Source organism: Neopsephotus bourkii, unplaced genomic scaffold (assembly GCF_033783945.1).
Source record: "Neopsephotus bourkii isolate Nb327-2 ecotype Australia unplaced genomic scaffold, CSIRO-AGI_Nbou_v1 NB_1820, whole genome shotgun sequence".
Taxonomy (NCBI): Eukaryota; Metazoa; Chordata; class Aves; order Psittaciformes; family Psittacidae; genus Neopsephotus; species Neopsephotus bourkii.
In genome coordinates this window covers 3,262,660-3,276,107 of record NW_026902293.1, presented here as the reverse complement: position 1 = coordinate 3,276,107, position 13,448 = coordinate 3,262,660, and the positions used below count along the sequence as shown (strand labels likewise).

The window sequence follows — 13,448 nt, the reverse complement described above, 5'->3', positions numbered from 1 at the left end:
CGGTTCTGCGCTGGGCTATTGTCATGACGGGCTCACGTGTCGCTGGGATGTTCTGAGCCGTCTCTTTCACCGCGGGCAGCTGCCTCCATTCCGAGATAAATAAACAGCATAAATAGCGTGTGGTCGGTGCTCCAGCGCGGACGCTGCCGCGCCGGGGTGAAGCCCTCTCGGTGCTCAGGGAAGATTTCCCACATGGTCGCATCTACCAATCACAACAGAAAGGACCAAATTCATCCTGGCTGCATTTCGCATATACTCCATGGAGTTGTAGAATTCAGGGATGAATCTGGCCCTTTGTAGTGGATGCCTGAGGATATCTCGAGAGAGGTCCCAGAGGTATGACTTAGTGGTGTTTTGAGTGGCTGTGTTTGGCAACATCTGGCCAACCTGCCCTATAGATTGGAAGTTTGTGCCAGGAGTGAACTTTGTTCATCAGGAAGAGTCCAGTTGCACAGGAGCCTGTATGTGTGCATTATTTTTTTGTAAGTGCTCTAAGTAATCATGAGGCTATTGCCACCATTGATCTGAGGCTTGCCGTTGTTTTTTTCTGTTGTCTTTGTAAATCGTAACTGTAAAGTGTTGCCAAATGAAAAGCTTGGGCTAATATTAATGGCGTAAGCACCAAAGTGTCTGAATACCCATTTGGCAATGAAACTGGACAAATGTTATTAAACCTATCAGTGATTTAAAGCTTCAAAAAGAAGGTAATGACTTGAATACACATTTCACTCATCATTCTTGAGATAGTGGGCCAGATTTAATTTAAAAGTTAAATGCTTTGGAAAATCAGGAATTACTTTAATATATTAAATCATTTTCAAATTAAGTTCCTTAAATCATTTTTGGTGGGTTGCACTGCAAATCAAATAAATTAATTTAGGAGGTCGTTTTCAGAATTTCTTTACTGGGTGGTTAAAGCTTCTTTTAAGTCATGCCATGTATGAGGGAGCAAACTGTTCTTTTTAAATGCAAATGAGACACTCATTCTGTAGACAAGTTGCAACTCTTCTATTTCACTTTGCCTGAACTGATAATATGCTTAAAAGTGCACAGTCATAAGACATATGTTTTATGCTTGGAAAAGACTTACCAGGAATGTAAGATACCGAGTATAGGACGAATGTCTTTCAGTCTTTGCTGCTGACCGCTGACCACATTAAATGGACAGAGGAGCTTTACCAGGCCCCTTGGAGGTATACATTTACAGAGCATTTCATTTTTCACTCCCTTCACTCTCTCCCTTCTCCCAGCATGATTAACATTGCTGTGAAAACTTATCTGACTTGTTCTAAACATGTCGTCATGTTACAGTATTGCTCTGCCTCTCATTTCTGTGCTGTGTGTATTTAGGGAGTTTGAAGGGCAGGAGGCCTGCAGGAATTTTGTGTTGTGTAAGTTTGGTGGAGTGTTTGGTTTTGATCTCTCTCAGGAAAGGGGATGGCGGAAGCATGATGGATTCATGTTCTTGGTTGGTATGGTGGTCTTGATTAGGTCTTTACCTGCAAAACTCATTCAGAACTGGATCTTGTTTCTTGTAAAGTTAGTTAAAACTCACTTTGGTCACTTGGAAGGATTTAGCCCTTGTTTTCATATCTGGAGTTTGGGGTGAGTTGTTTGCTGGGTTTTTTCTACAAGTATGTCAGACTTTGATTCTTTACATGTTAGGTCTGCTTGAGCTGCTGGGAATTTAGGATGCATTCCACAAATCTTTACACTTTTAAGTTTTCTCATAATTCTGTTAGGACTAAGAGGTGGGTTTTTTTCCAGCTCAGGTGATTGTTCGAAGTGTATGAGTGAGTTCCCAGGGACATGTATGGGAGTACTATGTTTCTCTGTAGCCAAAAGGAAACGCAATAATGCAGATTCAGTCACCTCTTATCTCACAATTTTCAGTTGGCAGGATTTGTTTTAGAGGACTGCTTAGATCTTTATTTTATAAACCTAAAATAGCACTCTAAGCATCTTAGTCAAACATTTCTCTATCTGCTGTGAAAGCTCATTATACTCTGCATATATTGTTATGCAGGCTTTTCCTTGTTTCTCTTGCATTACCCATGGAGAGCGAAAAGTGAAAGAACAATGCAAACAATGTTGGTTATGACAACTGTGTGAGGTATCTCTTATACAAACAGACAGAATGGACGGTATGCTGTGTTATATAGGTCAGCCTTTGAAATAACAAGAGTGGAGCTCTTGCAGTGGACAGACAAATTTAGAGTTGGGGTTTTACCATTTGCCTCTTGAAACTTGAAGCGTAATTGCATTTTGGACATTTACAGGCTAATACAAGTAGTCTGTTCAGTTGAAGTTTATTTTAAGGAATATCATGTTCCTTAATTGAGTTGAATGGTACAAAAGAACTTTGATAATCCAGGTGTCTTAATGTGATAGAAGAATATGGACAGGGATTTCAAGCTTCTTGAAGAAGTCAGATGATAAGTTTACATGTTTATGTAGAGAGCAATAAATAAAATCCTTGTGGCTTTCCTTATTAAAGTGTCACCTCCAAAGACTGCTTCGATCAGTACTGCAGGAAGGATTGGTGTATTTTCATACTTGCAACTTTACAGTGTTTTCAGATGTCTGCTCACATAAAGTGCAGTTATATAATTATAGTTTGACACAGCTAATGACAGGGATGCTGACCCCTGCCAACAGTAGGGAGAAAATAATGTTCTTTACTGCTCCCAATGGTTTGCCTTGCAGAGTTATGCACTAGATTGTTCTGTGATTTGCTACCTGGTTCAAAAATACAGGAGTCTGCACTCATCTTTCTTGTTTCCGCTGGTAGTTGTCAGCGCAGTGGAAAAATACAGCCAGACAGCAGAGGTAGAATGATAGACTGTAGCTGTTTTTAAAACAGAGGAATAAAGAGGGAAAAAGAGGGAGAGTGAAGTAAAACACTTCAAAATGAAAAACGTGGAGTGACATTGAATAGAAGTAGATAAGGAGATAAAATACAGTGCTTTGTAAGCAGGTGACAATCTCTCTTGTAGTCAGACTTCCACAGAGCAAAAGTACATACATATATATTTATTTATACACAGTGTTGAGAATAATTTATTATGTAAACTTAACCCTACCATGGAGACTACTTTAAGTGAAGTGTTCCATGGCTCTTTATAAAGTGTACATTATTTCCAGGAGCTTGCGTTTGTCCACTCTCTGTCCGAAACTCAGAATGACGACAAGCCAGTGCTCTGAAGGACCGCTCTAAAGCTGAAATGCTGTGTTATCATTTAGAAGCATTTTAGATTATGCTTATCTGATAGATCACCATTTGTTTATTCTGGATATACATATATATCTATATATCTGTATTAGAATTATATGTGAAATTTGTTGCTGCCTTTTATAGGAAAGATTAAACAGTTGCATTATTGCTGTTGATTTTTCAGTGTTAAAGTGTTTTAGATAGTTTCAGAAAAATACCACATAGGAAATACCAAGGGAAACGGACTTCTTTTTTTCTGGGTTACTAGACCTTAAAATGTAGTCTCAGAATTACGGGCAAGCCTCAGGTGTGCCTCCTTAAATTCCAGCGTTTCAAAAAAGAAGTGATCTCAATTTTAGTGGAATATAGAAAATGATTTATGTATGTGCTTTTGAGAAATCTTTCTCAATGATGTCTATAAACCAAAACATTCACAGTTTATTTTTTTTTTCTCTTTCTGCTAAACTTCAGTACTTTGAGAGAAATTAAATTTTATTCTCTTACTGGAATGGTGTGTTTCATCTCTAGAGCATTACCCTCAACCAGCCTATCATGTGGTCTTCTGAAAAAAGTGAAAACTGTAAACTATTAAGAATGCTGAATTAGCTAAACACTACAGTGCATGCAGTACCTTTGGTGTTTACATTAAGCCAAAGAGCAGCTGGAGCTGCATTTAAAGGACTTAAGGAGCTGATACTGTGGAGGACTGGGCAGTCCCAACTCCCCTTGAATTTGGTGCGTGTTGGGAACAATCACACTTTGTCAAGAAGAGCTGAGCACCTTCCTGTCCTCAGACTGCCATCTTAGCAGGACGTTCTTATCTTGCTGACACTGTACAGAAGCACGGGAAAGTGGACTATGTTTAAAACACGACTTTATATTAAGCAGAGAAATGTCCTAATCATGGTAAGATTTAGATCAAGATTCTTGGATATTTAAATCCTATATTGATGGAAAATATAACAAAACCTAGACGGTGAAAGTAATAAGCTTCCTTTGACTGCTCTCTCAGCATGGCTCAAGAGTGACCTGAAGGCACCATTTCTCACGGTGAGAGGGTAGTCCGTGGATCAGCGCAGAAGTTGGCTTCTGGAACTGACAGTGGTGGCAGTTAGTGGCTTCTTTATCTTTTTGAAGTGGACACATGCTCTGCAGATGCCTATCATGGGCTGTATATAACAAAATACTTATTTTAAAAAGAACTTAACCAACTTTAAATGTTTCTTTGATGCAGTTGGACTAGAGGATTGTTGTAGGTACCTTCCAAATGAAGTAGTCAATTCTATTCTACTGTTGTAGTTACTCAACAAGGTCCCAATTTTCTGTCCAATGAGTGATTTCTGATTAAAAATGCCAAGTTATAAACTGTTCTAAAACATGGCTTATAGAACCACCAAATGACTGTTAATTATAGCAGTGCTTACAAGATACTTTCAGGTGTGGAATTCGCATTGAACCTGAATGAGATTTTCTTGGTCATAACTTTTTTCCCTACAACATTTGGTGGAAAAATGGCAGTATTGCATTAATCTATGATTAGGCACAGATTATGTAGCATTAGCAGCAGCAACAAACATCGCCCTTCCACAGCGGCAAGTGCATAGAAGAAAATCTTGTCTCCTCTTCCACTGAAATATCTGCATTTTATACTCATTGGCTGTGATCAGTTTTAAGTTCGTCAGCAGCATGGAATAAAATGTTTAACTGTTCATTAGTTCTTCAAAGTTAAAATTGTTTTTCAGCAGAGACCTTGGTGCAACCGGCATTTGTAATGTCTGTGGTTTTCTTTTGCTTCTTATGTTTGCAGTAAGTAGTTTATTTTTCATTTGTTTTTGAATTTCATATGGCTATACTAATATTTATATCTTATCTTTCAATTGCACATATGCTAACACTGTTCCCAAACTGTTCATTTAGTATTTCTCACTGGGCTGCTATTTGATTTGCCATAGACCCTTGTATTATGGTTTGCTCCCAGGAAACACGCTGCTTTTGAAGTTGCAAAGCATACTTGAATTACATGAGCATCTGACAAATCCAGGTTAGTGGAAATGTCAGAATGTTTTAGCATTCGCATTCTTGGCTGTTAAACCACTCTCTACCAATCAGAAGTGCTATGAGTAGCTTATTTCAAAGGTACTGCTGGCTAAGCATTGGAAACTGAGCTGCTGTGGTAGTAATTTTGTCTCCTGCTATTGTTGTTGATGATTATATGGTCTCAAAGGTTAAATGGAAGATACTGTAGCTGGTATGTATTTTTGTTAAGTGAAGGAAATCTGCAATGAACTCGTTACTTATTCTATATGCAAGAAGAAATCAGAACTCTTGAAATCAGACAGTGATAACCTCTACTTAGGGAAATGGGTTAGTAAAGGAAGTATGAAGTCTGAAATGTAAATCAAAAGATGTATCCAGACAGTTCCTGCCAGAAGAGTGAGAAGATTATGTATACATACAAATTCCTGTTGTATCAATGCTGGTGTGTATGTATGTACCCATGTAGGCTTCCACTTCATTATATACTGCTCACTTTGAAGAAAGTGAACTTACTCTGAGAATCTGTCATTTCTATTCTCTATTGTAAGTAGCTGGCTTCAAAGTAGTATTCTGGTCACAGTTGCCAAAAGCGCATAGATTTGTGTTCATGAGTAAGAGAATACAATTGCTTATGATACCATCATTTGTTTTCCATCAACCTGCAATAATAATAAATAGTAGAAGCAAAAATAGTGGTGAAAAGGGACAGTAACCTTTCAAAAAAGTATAATTTATCATTTGGCAAACACAGTTGTGAATATTAGTCATAGAAATCTGCAGATAGTAGAGGCTTAATATCAAAGCTAATGATTTATTTTATGTTAATGACTTTCTGCTAGGGTATAAAAGACTGCTCATAATGGACTCTCAGTGCTCTGTTCAGTTGCAAAGGCTAATGGGATAATCTTACCCAAAATTAAGCTTTTTGAAGTAGATCATGGGGTTATTTTTTTCAAGTTAACTCTTGAAAATATATTGGCAAACTGATTTTTTCAGAACTGCTTTTTATCTTTGAAGGAAATTATAATACAGGGGTTTTTTTCTTCATTAGTAGTTTTCTTAATTGTGTTGGAAATGTCTGTTTATGTGTTTTTATAGATCTGAAGAATAATATTAATGATGTGGAAGTAATTCATTTCAGCAGTTTTCTCATAATGCAATAAATTTTTGTGAGGCACAGTTGCTTTTACAGGTTGAACAAAAGAAAAAATATTATTTTTTAAGTGGCCCCACCAGTAATTTACTAAATGGTAGTAAAACTTACAGTTTGCATTGAGAAGTTTTTAAAATCATGTTTACAATTAGTTATAACCAACATTATATTTCAATAAGAGATAATTTGCCTACTAAAGTTCACATAATGTGCTAATCATGTCTAGTGGTTAATAAAGGCCTCCTATCTCACTCCCCTGATGGCTATAAAAGGCTATTATGTTCATGGCAGCAGTTCAGGTACAGCTGCTGTGTGTTAATAATGCATCATTGTCCCACTAATAAACACAGCAGAGGTCAGCAACCCTGAGCACCTAAAACACCTATTCTCTTTCCAAAATATTTATTAACACCTCAATGGCATATCTATTCATTTTGTTTAGGATTATATCAGTTAATGACCCTTATGGAATCCCGTGTGTTCAGGTTTTGCAACCTACATGCTGTTGTGGGCTGTTGCACTCCTTTTTCCTCCTAAACATTTCTTTTTCATTGCAACTATGTGTTGTTTCTTTAAGATTAGCATTCTATGGCCACTTCATGATTAACGTACTTTTTTGCTTAGTATGTCAATTTTCGTTTTGGGTTGTTTTTTTTTTTTGTCGGGTTTGTTTGTTTGGGATTTTTTTTGGTGGTTTTGTTGGTTTTTTTTCCTCATTAATTTAAAATTATGTTTAGAAATTGAATTTTTGTTAGTTAAGACACTTCATAGAAAATGAACTATGGGCTTGTGTAAATAGGTATTCATGTAAACTATATGCTGTGTAGCATGCATGCACAAAGATATGCATGTATACGTGTGTATATATGAGCACTACTTCCTCCAGGTTCCATACATCATTTTATACTAGTAACTGATGTTTTCCTTTTTAGCATAGATTGCTGTATTCATAAAGGTTTTTTAAAATGCATTTTCTACAGACAAAGAACATGCTCACATGGGATTTCCATTTTGCCAGGGAAACATGCAAATCAATAGGCCAGCACTTATCTGCATTAAAATTAGGTATACTGTAATTTATGGGTGCAGTGATATTGTATTTGTGTAGCATAGCCTCAGATACTCTTTAAGGTAGCCTGGCTATGTGTCCTTAGAGAACAGCTGAAGTGTTAATTGAACAAAATCTCATCTTGTAGTATTGCCTTTTGTTTTCTGTTACTCATTTTGAAAACCTGATTTTTTTTTTTTTGTGCTGTGTGATTTACAAACAAATGTTCAGAGGGCAGAAAAATACCACTGCACTTCCATCAAGAGAAATGAAAAAGCTTAACTAGCTGAAGGGTTTCTGTTTGGTGTAGCACGTTGCTTTAATGACACATTTGTCATGCTTTATATATATAATGCGTACAATAAAATATGTACAGGCACAGTCGTGATATATGTAGTGTCTGGCTCCATTGCTATTGTTTGTAGTCTCTACGGCTGTCATACGTTGTTCTTTGCACATCATACCCTTACAGCAGAATTTGACACAATTTCTAGCTTTCAGTCCTGCACCATTTTCATTGCACAATATACATGAGTTTGACAGGGTGTGTTGAGGACAACTCTGGCAAGCAATTGATATTTTGAAGTGGCAAGCATTTCAGCAGCTGCCTGCTTGTGAAAAAGGAATGATAAGGTATACTGTATTGTTAGTTTCAGGCAAGCATTAAGGTTTAAGCTCTGTAAAAATGTACACATTATTCGTCAGTGGTGAAGCAAGCCTTTTATGTTTTTTAGAGCTTAGCTCTCTGGCTGATGTGAACTAGAATGACATTGGTTTAATGGTCAGTAAATGAATAGGAGTACTTTGAATTTGAACTGCTGCCAATTTTGCACCGACAAAGAGACTGACAAAAGAAAGATTTTATGTGAAAGCAAAGCACAAGCAATGCTTGGGGAGGTGGGGAAAAGGGTAGAGGAACCCAACAGAAATACTCTCCAACATAGCCTTGTAATGATAATAAAATTGTTAAAACACATCCATTTTACATGGCTCGTCGGTTACGAACTTAAGCTGTTTCATCTAATGTTCTTTAAAACCTGTTGTATGCACATAGTCTTTTAGAATATATTCATATGGAATCTACAGTGTGTTTTTCTAAATACCACACTGTGCCCTGAAGGCCTGTTGGCAGAACATCAGAGTTGTCCACTGCTGGAGTTCCCAAGTCTCTCTCTATCTGGTAGTGGGAAATTGTAGTTTAATCAGTTATGGCACTTTCAGTGTGTAACATTCATTAGTAAGGCAATTTGTCATGACTGTTAGTAGTCAGGATGCATCTGCTCTCTCTTCAGTTACAAAGTGTGATAAGCAAGAGGGCAAATATTTCAATATTTAGTAATATTAGCATGTTTGAAAACTGTAGTTCAAGGTTAGTGCTCAAAACGCAAACAGCAAATTAGTAATGACCTATTTATTTTTACTGGTTTTACCTTTACATAGGTTTGATTTTAGAGTACTGTAATGCTCTTATGAGTTGTGCATTATCAAACTGGGTGTTAGAAAGTAAATGTTGGCCTCTTCAGTGTTTGAAAGACTTTTCCTCTGTTGTCATATATTCAAAGTTAGGATTATTTTCAAAGAGTTGAAAATACTTACAATTGAGACACATCATTTTCCAATGTGTTGGTAATAAATGGTTCACAGCATCAATTTTGGCAGTAGAAGGCCTTTCACAGTGTTATTTTTGTGGCTGGGCAGCTTCTAATGTTATAAAAGTTATTTGGTACCTACCAAATGGACAACATGCAATTAGAATAATCTTTCAAAAAACTGGCTTGTAATCATTGTTCATTGTTCTGAATATGAAAGGTTAAATTGTTTTCTACAGTCAAGATGTTAGAGGGTTTTTTCACATGCATCTGATAACCCTCATGTATTACATAATATGATAGCTTCTCACACAATAGCTTTGTGACACATTTTAATTTTTAATGAAAAGCCTCCCAAATTTTAACATAATTATTTCTTTAGAAACCAAGCCCAATCTTGGTAAAATCCGTTCTTGCCAACAACAAAAGCTGTTACTGTTTAAGTTCCTGTTCAGCAGTTAGTTGGTACGCTTCACTGGATATTGTCAAAAAGGCTTTTCTCTTGATTGACAACCCTGTAGGAATGTGAATGGAGATTTTAATTGCATATCATGTGTGCATATCAGAGTGAGTGGATTCACTGACTCTGCTTAGCTCCATATCTCTACAGGTCAGCCATGCCAAAACACTTCTATTTTTATTTTTTTTTAATAAGCAATTGATATACTTTTCCAAGGAGAGAGAAAAAGGGCACGCAAGTGAAGAATGGACTGCAAAGCAAAAGGTTCCTGTGAATTTCCAAAGAAAAAATGTGTGCAATAAGTTTCCAGAATGTTTTAACACAATTAAGAGATATTTTGATAATGTAAATTCAGTTCAAGACTAAGTTGGCCAGAGACTGCGAGAATATATTTTTCTTCTGACATCTGCTAGCAGAAGTGTGTTTATCTTTTTACATTTTTTCTTTTTTTCTTTTTTTTTTTCCCAAGAGTACTTTGAACAAAATCAGTCTAGAAGAAAGTAAAGCAAGTGGAAAAAATTACTGACTCAGGCTGCACCTTTATAGAAGACATGGGGAAATGGTGGGGGTTTCTTCATGCATGTGTGAGACAGTGGGCTTATTCATACTGGATTTGATACATAGTCTTCGGGCAACACTGTTACTTTGTGGGGAGATTTGCCTAGATAAGAGAGGCAAAGACCTCAGGTTTGAGTCTGAAAATAAAAGTGAATTTTGATATCAACTGTAACGCAACTTACTTTTTTTTTTCTTTTTTTTCTTAAGAACAAAAAATGATACATCACTGCAAAAAGACACTGGTAAATATACCTGAACATTTTCCATAGCCAAGAACATTGCAGGTGAAAATTCAAAGCCAAAGATTTGTTATTATGAATAGTAATTAGATTTTGATGTCTAAAATTAGATTCTAGGTTTCATTTTCCATCAGAAACCACAACATCAATTGTATTTTATTTTTAAAGCTCATGAAGCACTGGCAACTGAAAGCACAGCAACACATAGTTGAGGGGAACTTTTAGCTGAGGTTAGTGTTTTGTGCATGTAACACTGAAATCTAAAGGGGGATGACAGTTGCATTTTTCCAGGAGGACCCCTGGGAAGGAATTGTTACTTAGTCAAAAAGTTTCTTTCCTCATTTGTCAGTGCTCTCAGATGAAAAGCAAATTGACTGCCTTCTGCCCTTTTACCCTTTGTGTAGGGCCAACTCACACTCTCAGGTTATATTTGTGGAATGTGTGGGAATGGAGGATGCCAACCACTTGGTAAATCTTAAGGTTACAACAGCAAGGCACATCACCTGGTCTGACAATGTGCTGTTTAACTTCAGCATCTATATGGAGCCCATTCATTCCTGTGTTGGACTAAAGTGTATCTTGGCCAGTAGTGTCTTGTACATCAGTAAACCCTAAGGAGTGCTTAAAAACTATGAATATCTTAAGGAGAAAACCAACAAGACTGCTTTATTTTTAATGAAGGAAACCCCTTCTGACTTCATACATGGCATCAGTGGATGGTTGGATCTATTAAGAACTGACACTTCTACGGATTTTCAGGATTTGTGAGTAGAAAATAGAGGAAAATGGGAAGTGGCAAAGATAGTAATCTGAACATATGATTCCCTCTGTACAGTGTGCCTTCAAGTCCTATGAGCAAATGAATTAGAGAGGAGCCTTAGCTTTCTGGACACCCAAAGGTGCTTGTGTTTAGATTTGTCTGGACTTACAACTTTGCAAGTTTCAGAGCTTTGGCACTTTCACTTCTGGTAAAGCTTTATTTTTTGAGAGAATTTCTAAAATTATTCCTGGTTTGGGGAGCTTTATGTAATAGCCAACAGGTCTGCAAGGCTCCCAAAGCCAGGCAAAGTTGTAGGCATTGGAAGGGTTTTTTTCTTTGTGAAAATATTTAGATTATGAAACATTTTAAAGCTTGTACCTAAGGTTTGGAAAAATGGAAGTTGATCCTGAAGATGTAGTTTTGGATTAGCACCAGGGCCATTTTTGTAAATCACCGTGGTAGCTGTAATAGCTGTAATAATGTTGAGAAGATTGCTCCATCCCTGTCAGTGTTCAAGGCCAGGTTGGATAGAGCCTAAGGTGACACGGTCTAGGATGAGGCATCCCTGCCCATGGCAGGGGGGTTGGAACTAGACAATCTTTAAGGTCCCTTCCAACCCAAACCATTCTCTGATTCTATGAGACTTCATTTGTTCAGGACTTCAGGCCATGAAGTCAAACACTGTAAGGCTGGGAATGGCGATTTAGTGATGTCTTGATTTTGCTCTTTAGTATGCTCTTATTGACAGCAATTGATGTAGTGAAACAGCGGATGTGGAGTAAATGATCGTGTAATTGTAACTTTAATACAGTTAAAAATTGCAACCAAGTTAGGCTTTCAGGCCTTAAATCTGGCATTTTCCACCTTTTCACCTCTTGACTTTGTAACCCGAATACTCTTTCAAAAATATCTTTTTCGGTATGTTACTGACTCATTGGATTGCATTCATGACATTCATTGCTATACTCTATCAGGAGCGTTTGAGTCTCAACATTTCTGCACAGATTTTCCTTTTGAAGAGTTAAATCTTGTTAGCAGCAGGGAGAGTTTTATCCTGGTGTGTGAAGGGGGGACTAAGTCTTGCTGTGGCTAGGAAAATCTTGGGCTCTCTCTTACCAATCCTTTCATTCTGTGCATACTTTGACACAGGTTGCCATGTTCTGAAGATTTGGGATCCAGAATGAGAATACTTGTGTTATTATTTTGTCACAGTACCCACATTTTGGGCTGAGAAGCTCAAGCGTATGCTAAAGCTTTAGTAATTTCAACAGTTTATCTCTGAAGAAAAGGCATTTTTCTATCTCAGTATCTTTTCTTTTGCTGAACTTGAAAGATGTGCTGCAAATAATGGAGTTGGTGGAGTTTTCTCAAGTTAAAAATACCACTTGAACTCCAAATACACGTATTGTGACCAAAACTACAGTAATATGTATTACACCTCCAAATGTGAAATAAAAGCAACCCCACCATGTGTATCTTTATTATCATATATAAATACTATGTTTATAGAAATAATTAGAACATCGGTTAAAGGTAAATTTATATTAAATTTATATTAAATTTGTGTAAAATACTTCTAGTAAAACCAGAGGATTTAGTGTACAAATCATTAGGGTTTGTCCTATAATATTTTTCTTTGGAGCTGCAGGCAGTCTATATATATAATAATGAAAGCTCAGATAAAAAATCTTTTTGAAATGGAAAAATATATTACTCAGCTGAATCCATTGCCCTTGTAAGAGTGCTGTGATTCCAGAGGACTTTATTAAACAGAAAATTATGGTGGAAATACTAAAGCATCACTCTCTAAGGCTGCTTTGGTTTTCTTCAGGCTTTTCAGAAATTCTAATGTAAATGTTACTATGTACTGCAGAATAAAATAGGTAAAGTTCTGAATGTAGAAGGTTTTGGTTGGAGGAGAATACTGCAGACGTTCTAGAAACAAGTTAATTACAACAGAGACAGCTCTTAACCTGCTGCTTCCTACATGGTTGCCTGGGTTTCTAGCAGTGTTGGAAAATCTTTGCTTATATTAGAGATGTAAGCATATTCTGAAGCAATGGTGCACAATGATGTACCAGATCTGGAAGCCAATTTTCTGTCATTAACTCATCAGAACCTTCTTTATTTTTACTACTGAGCTTGTAGTGGACCTGTACAAAGCTGCAAATAACAGTATTGGAATGCATATTTCACTGAGTTAAAAACAGATGAGTAATTAACATAATCATCAAGTCTTATTGTCCTTGGTAAGGATGAAACATGGTTGTGAGGGAATGTGGGCTTTCCATGCAGTCTGTTAGCTGGGTATTCTTTGGCCAAGTGTGGGAGAAAAGAACCAGGAAAGCAGGACCAAGTGTTTCAGGAGCTCATCTAAGGAAAAGAGCTGG

The 13,448-nt window shown here is 36.9% G+C and overlaps 1 protein-coding gene across 2 annotated transcripts in view; it reads left to right on the top strand.

Annotated features, from left to right (window-relative positions):
* The window catches only part of TOX (thymocyte selection associated high mobility group box), a 225,010-nt gene that overhangs the window by 1,682 nt on the left and 209,880 nt on the right, over positions 1-13,448 (top strand). The window contains exon 1 of one of the 2 annotated variants that reach the window (XM_061342957.1): positions 213-336. The exons of the other annotated variant lie outside the window; for it this stretch is intronic. Coding sequence (XP_061198941.1) covers positions 304-336 — 33 coding nt within the window. The 5' untranslated portion in view covers positions 213-303. Of the gene's footprint in view, positions 1-212; positions 337-13,448 lie in introns of those variants that run through there. 2 annotated transcript variants of the gene reach the window in all.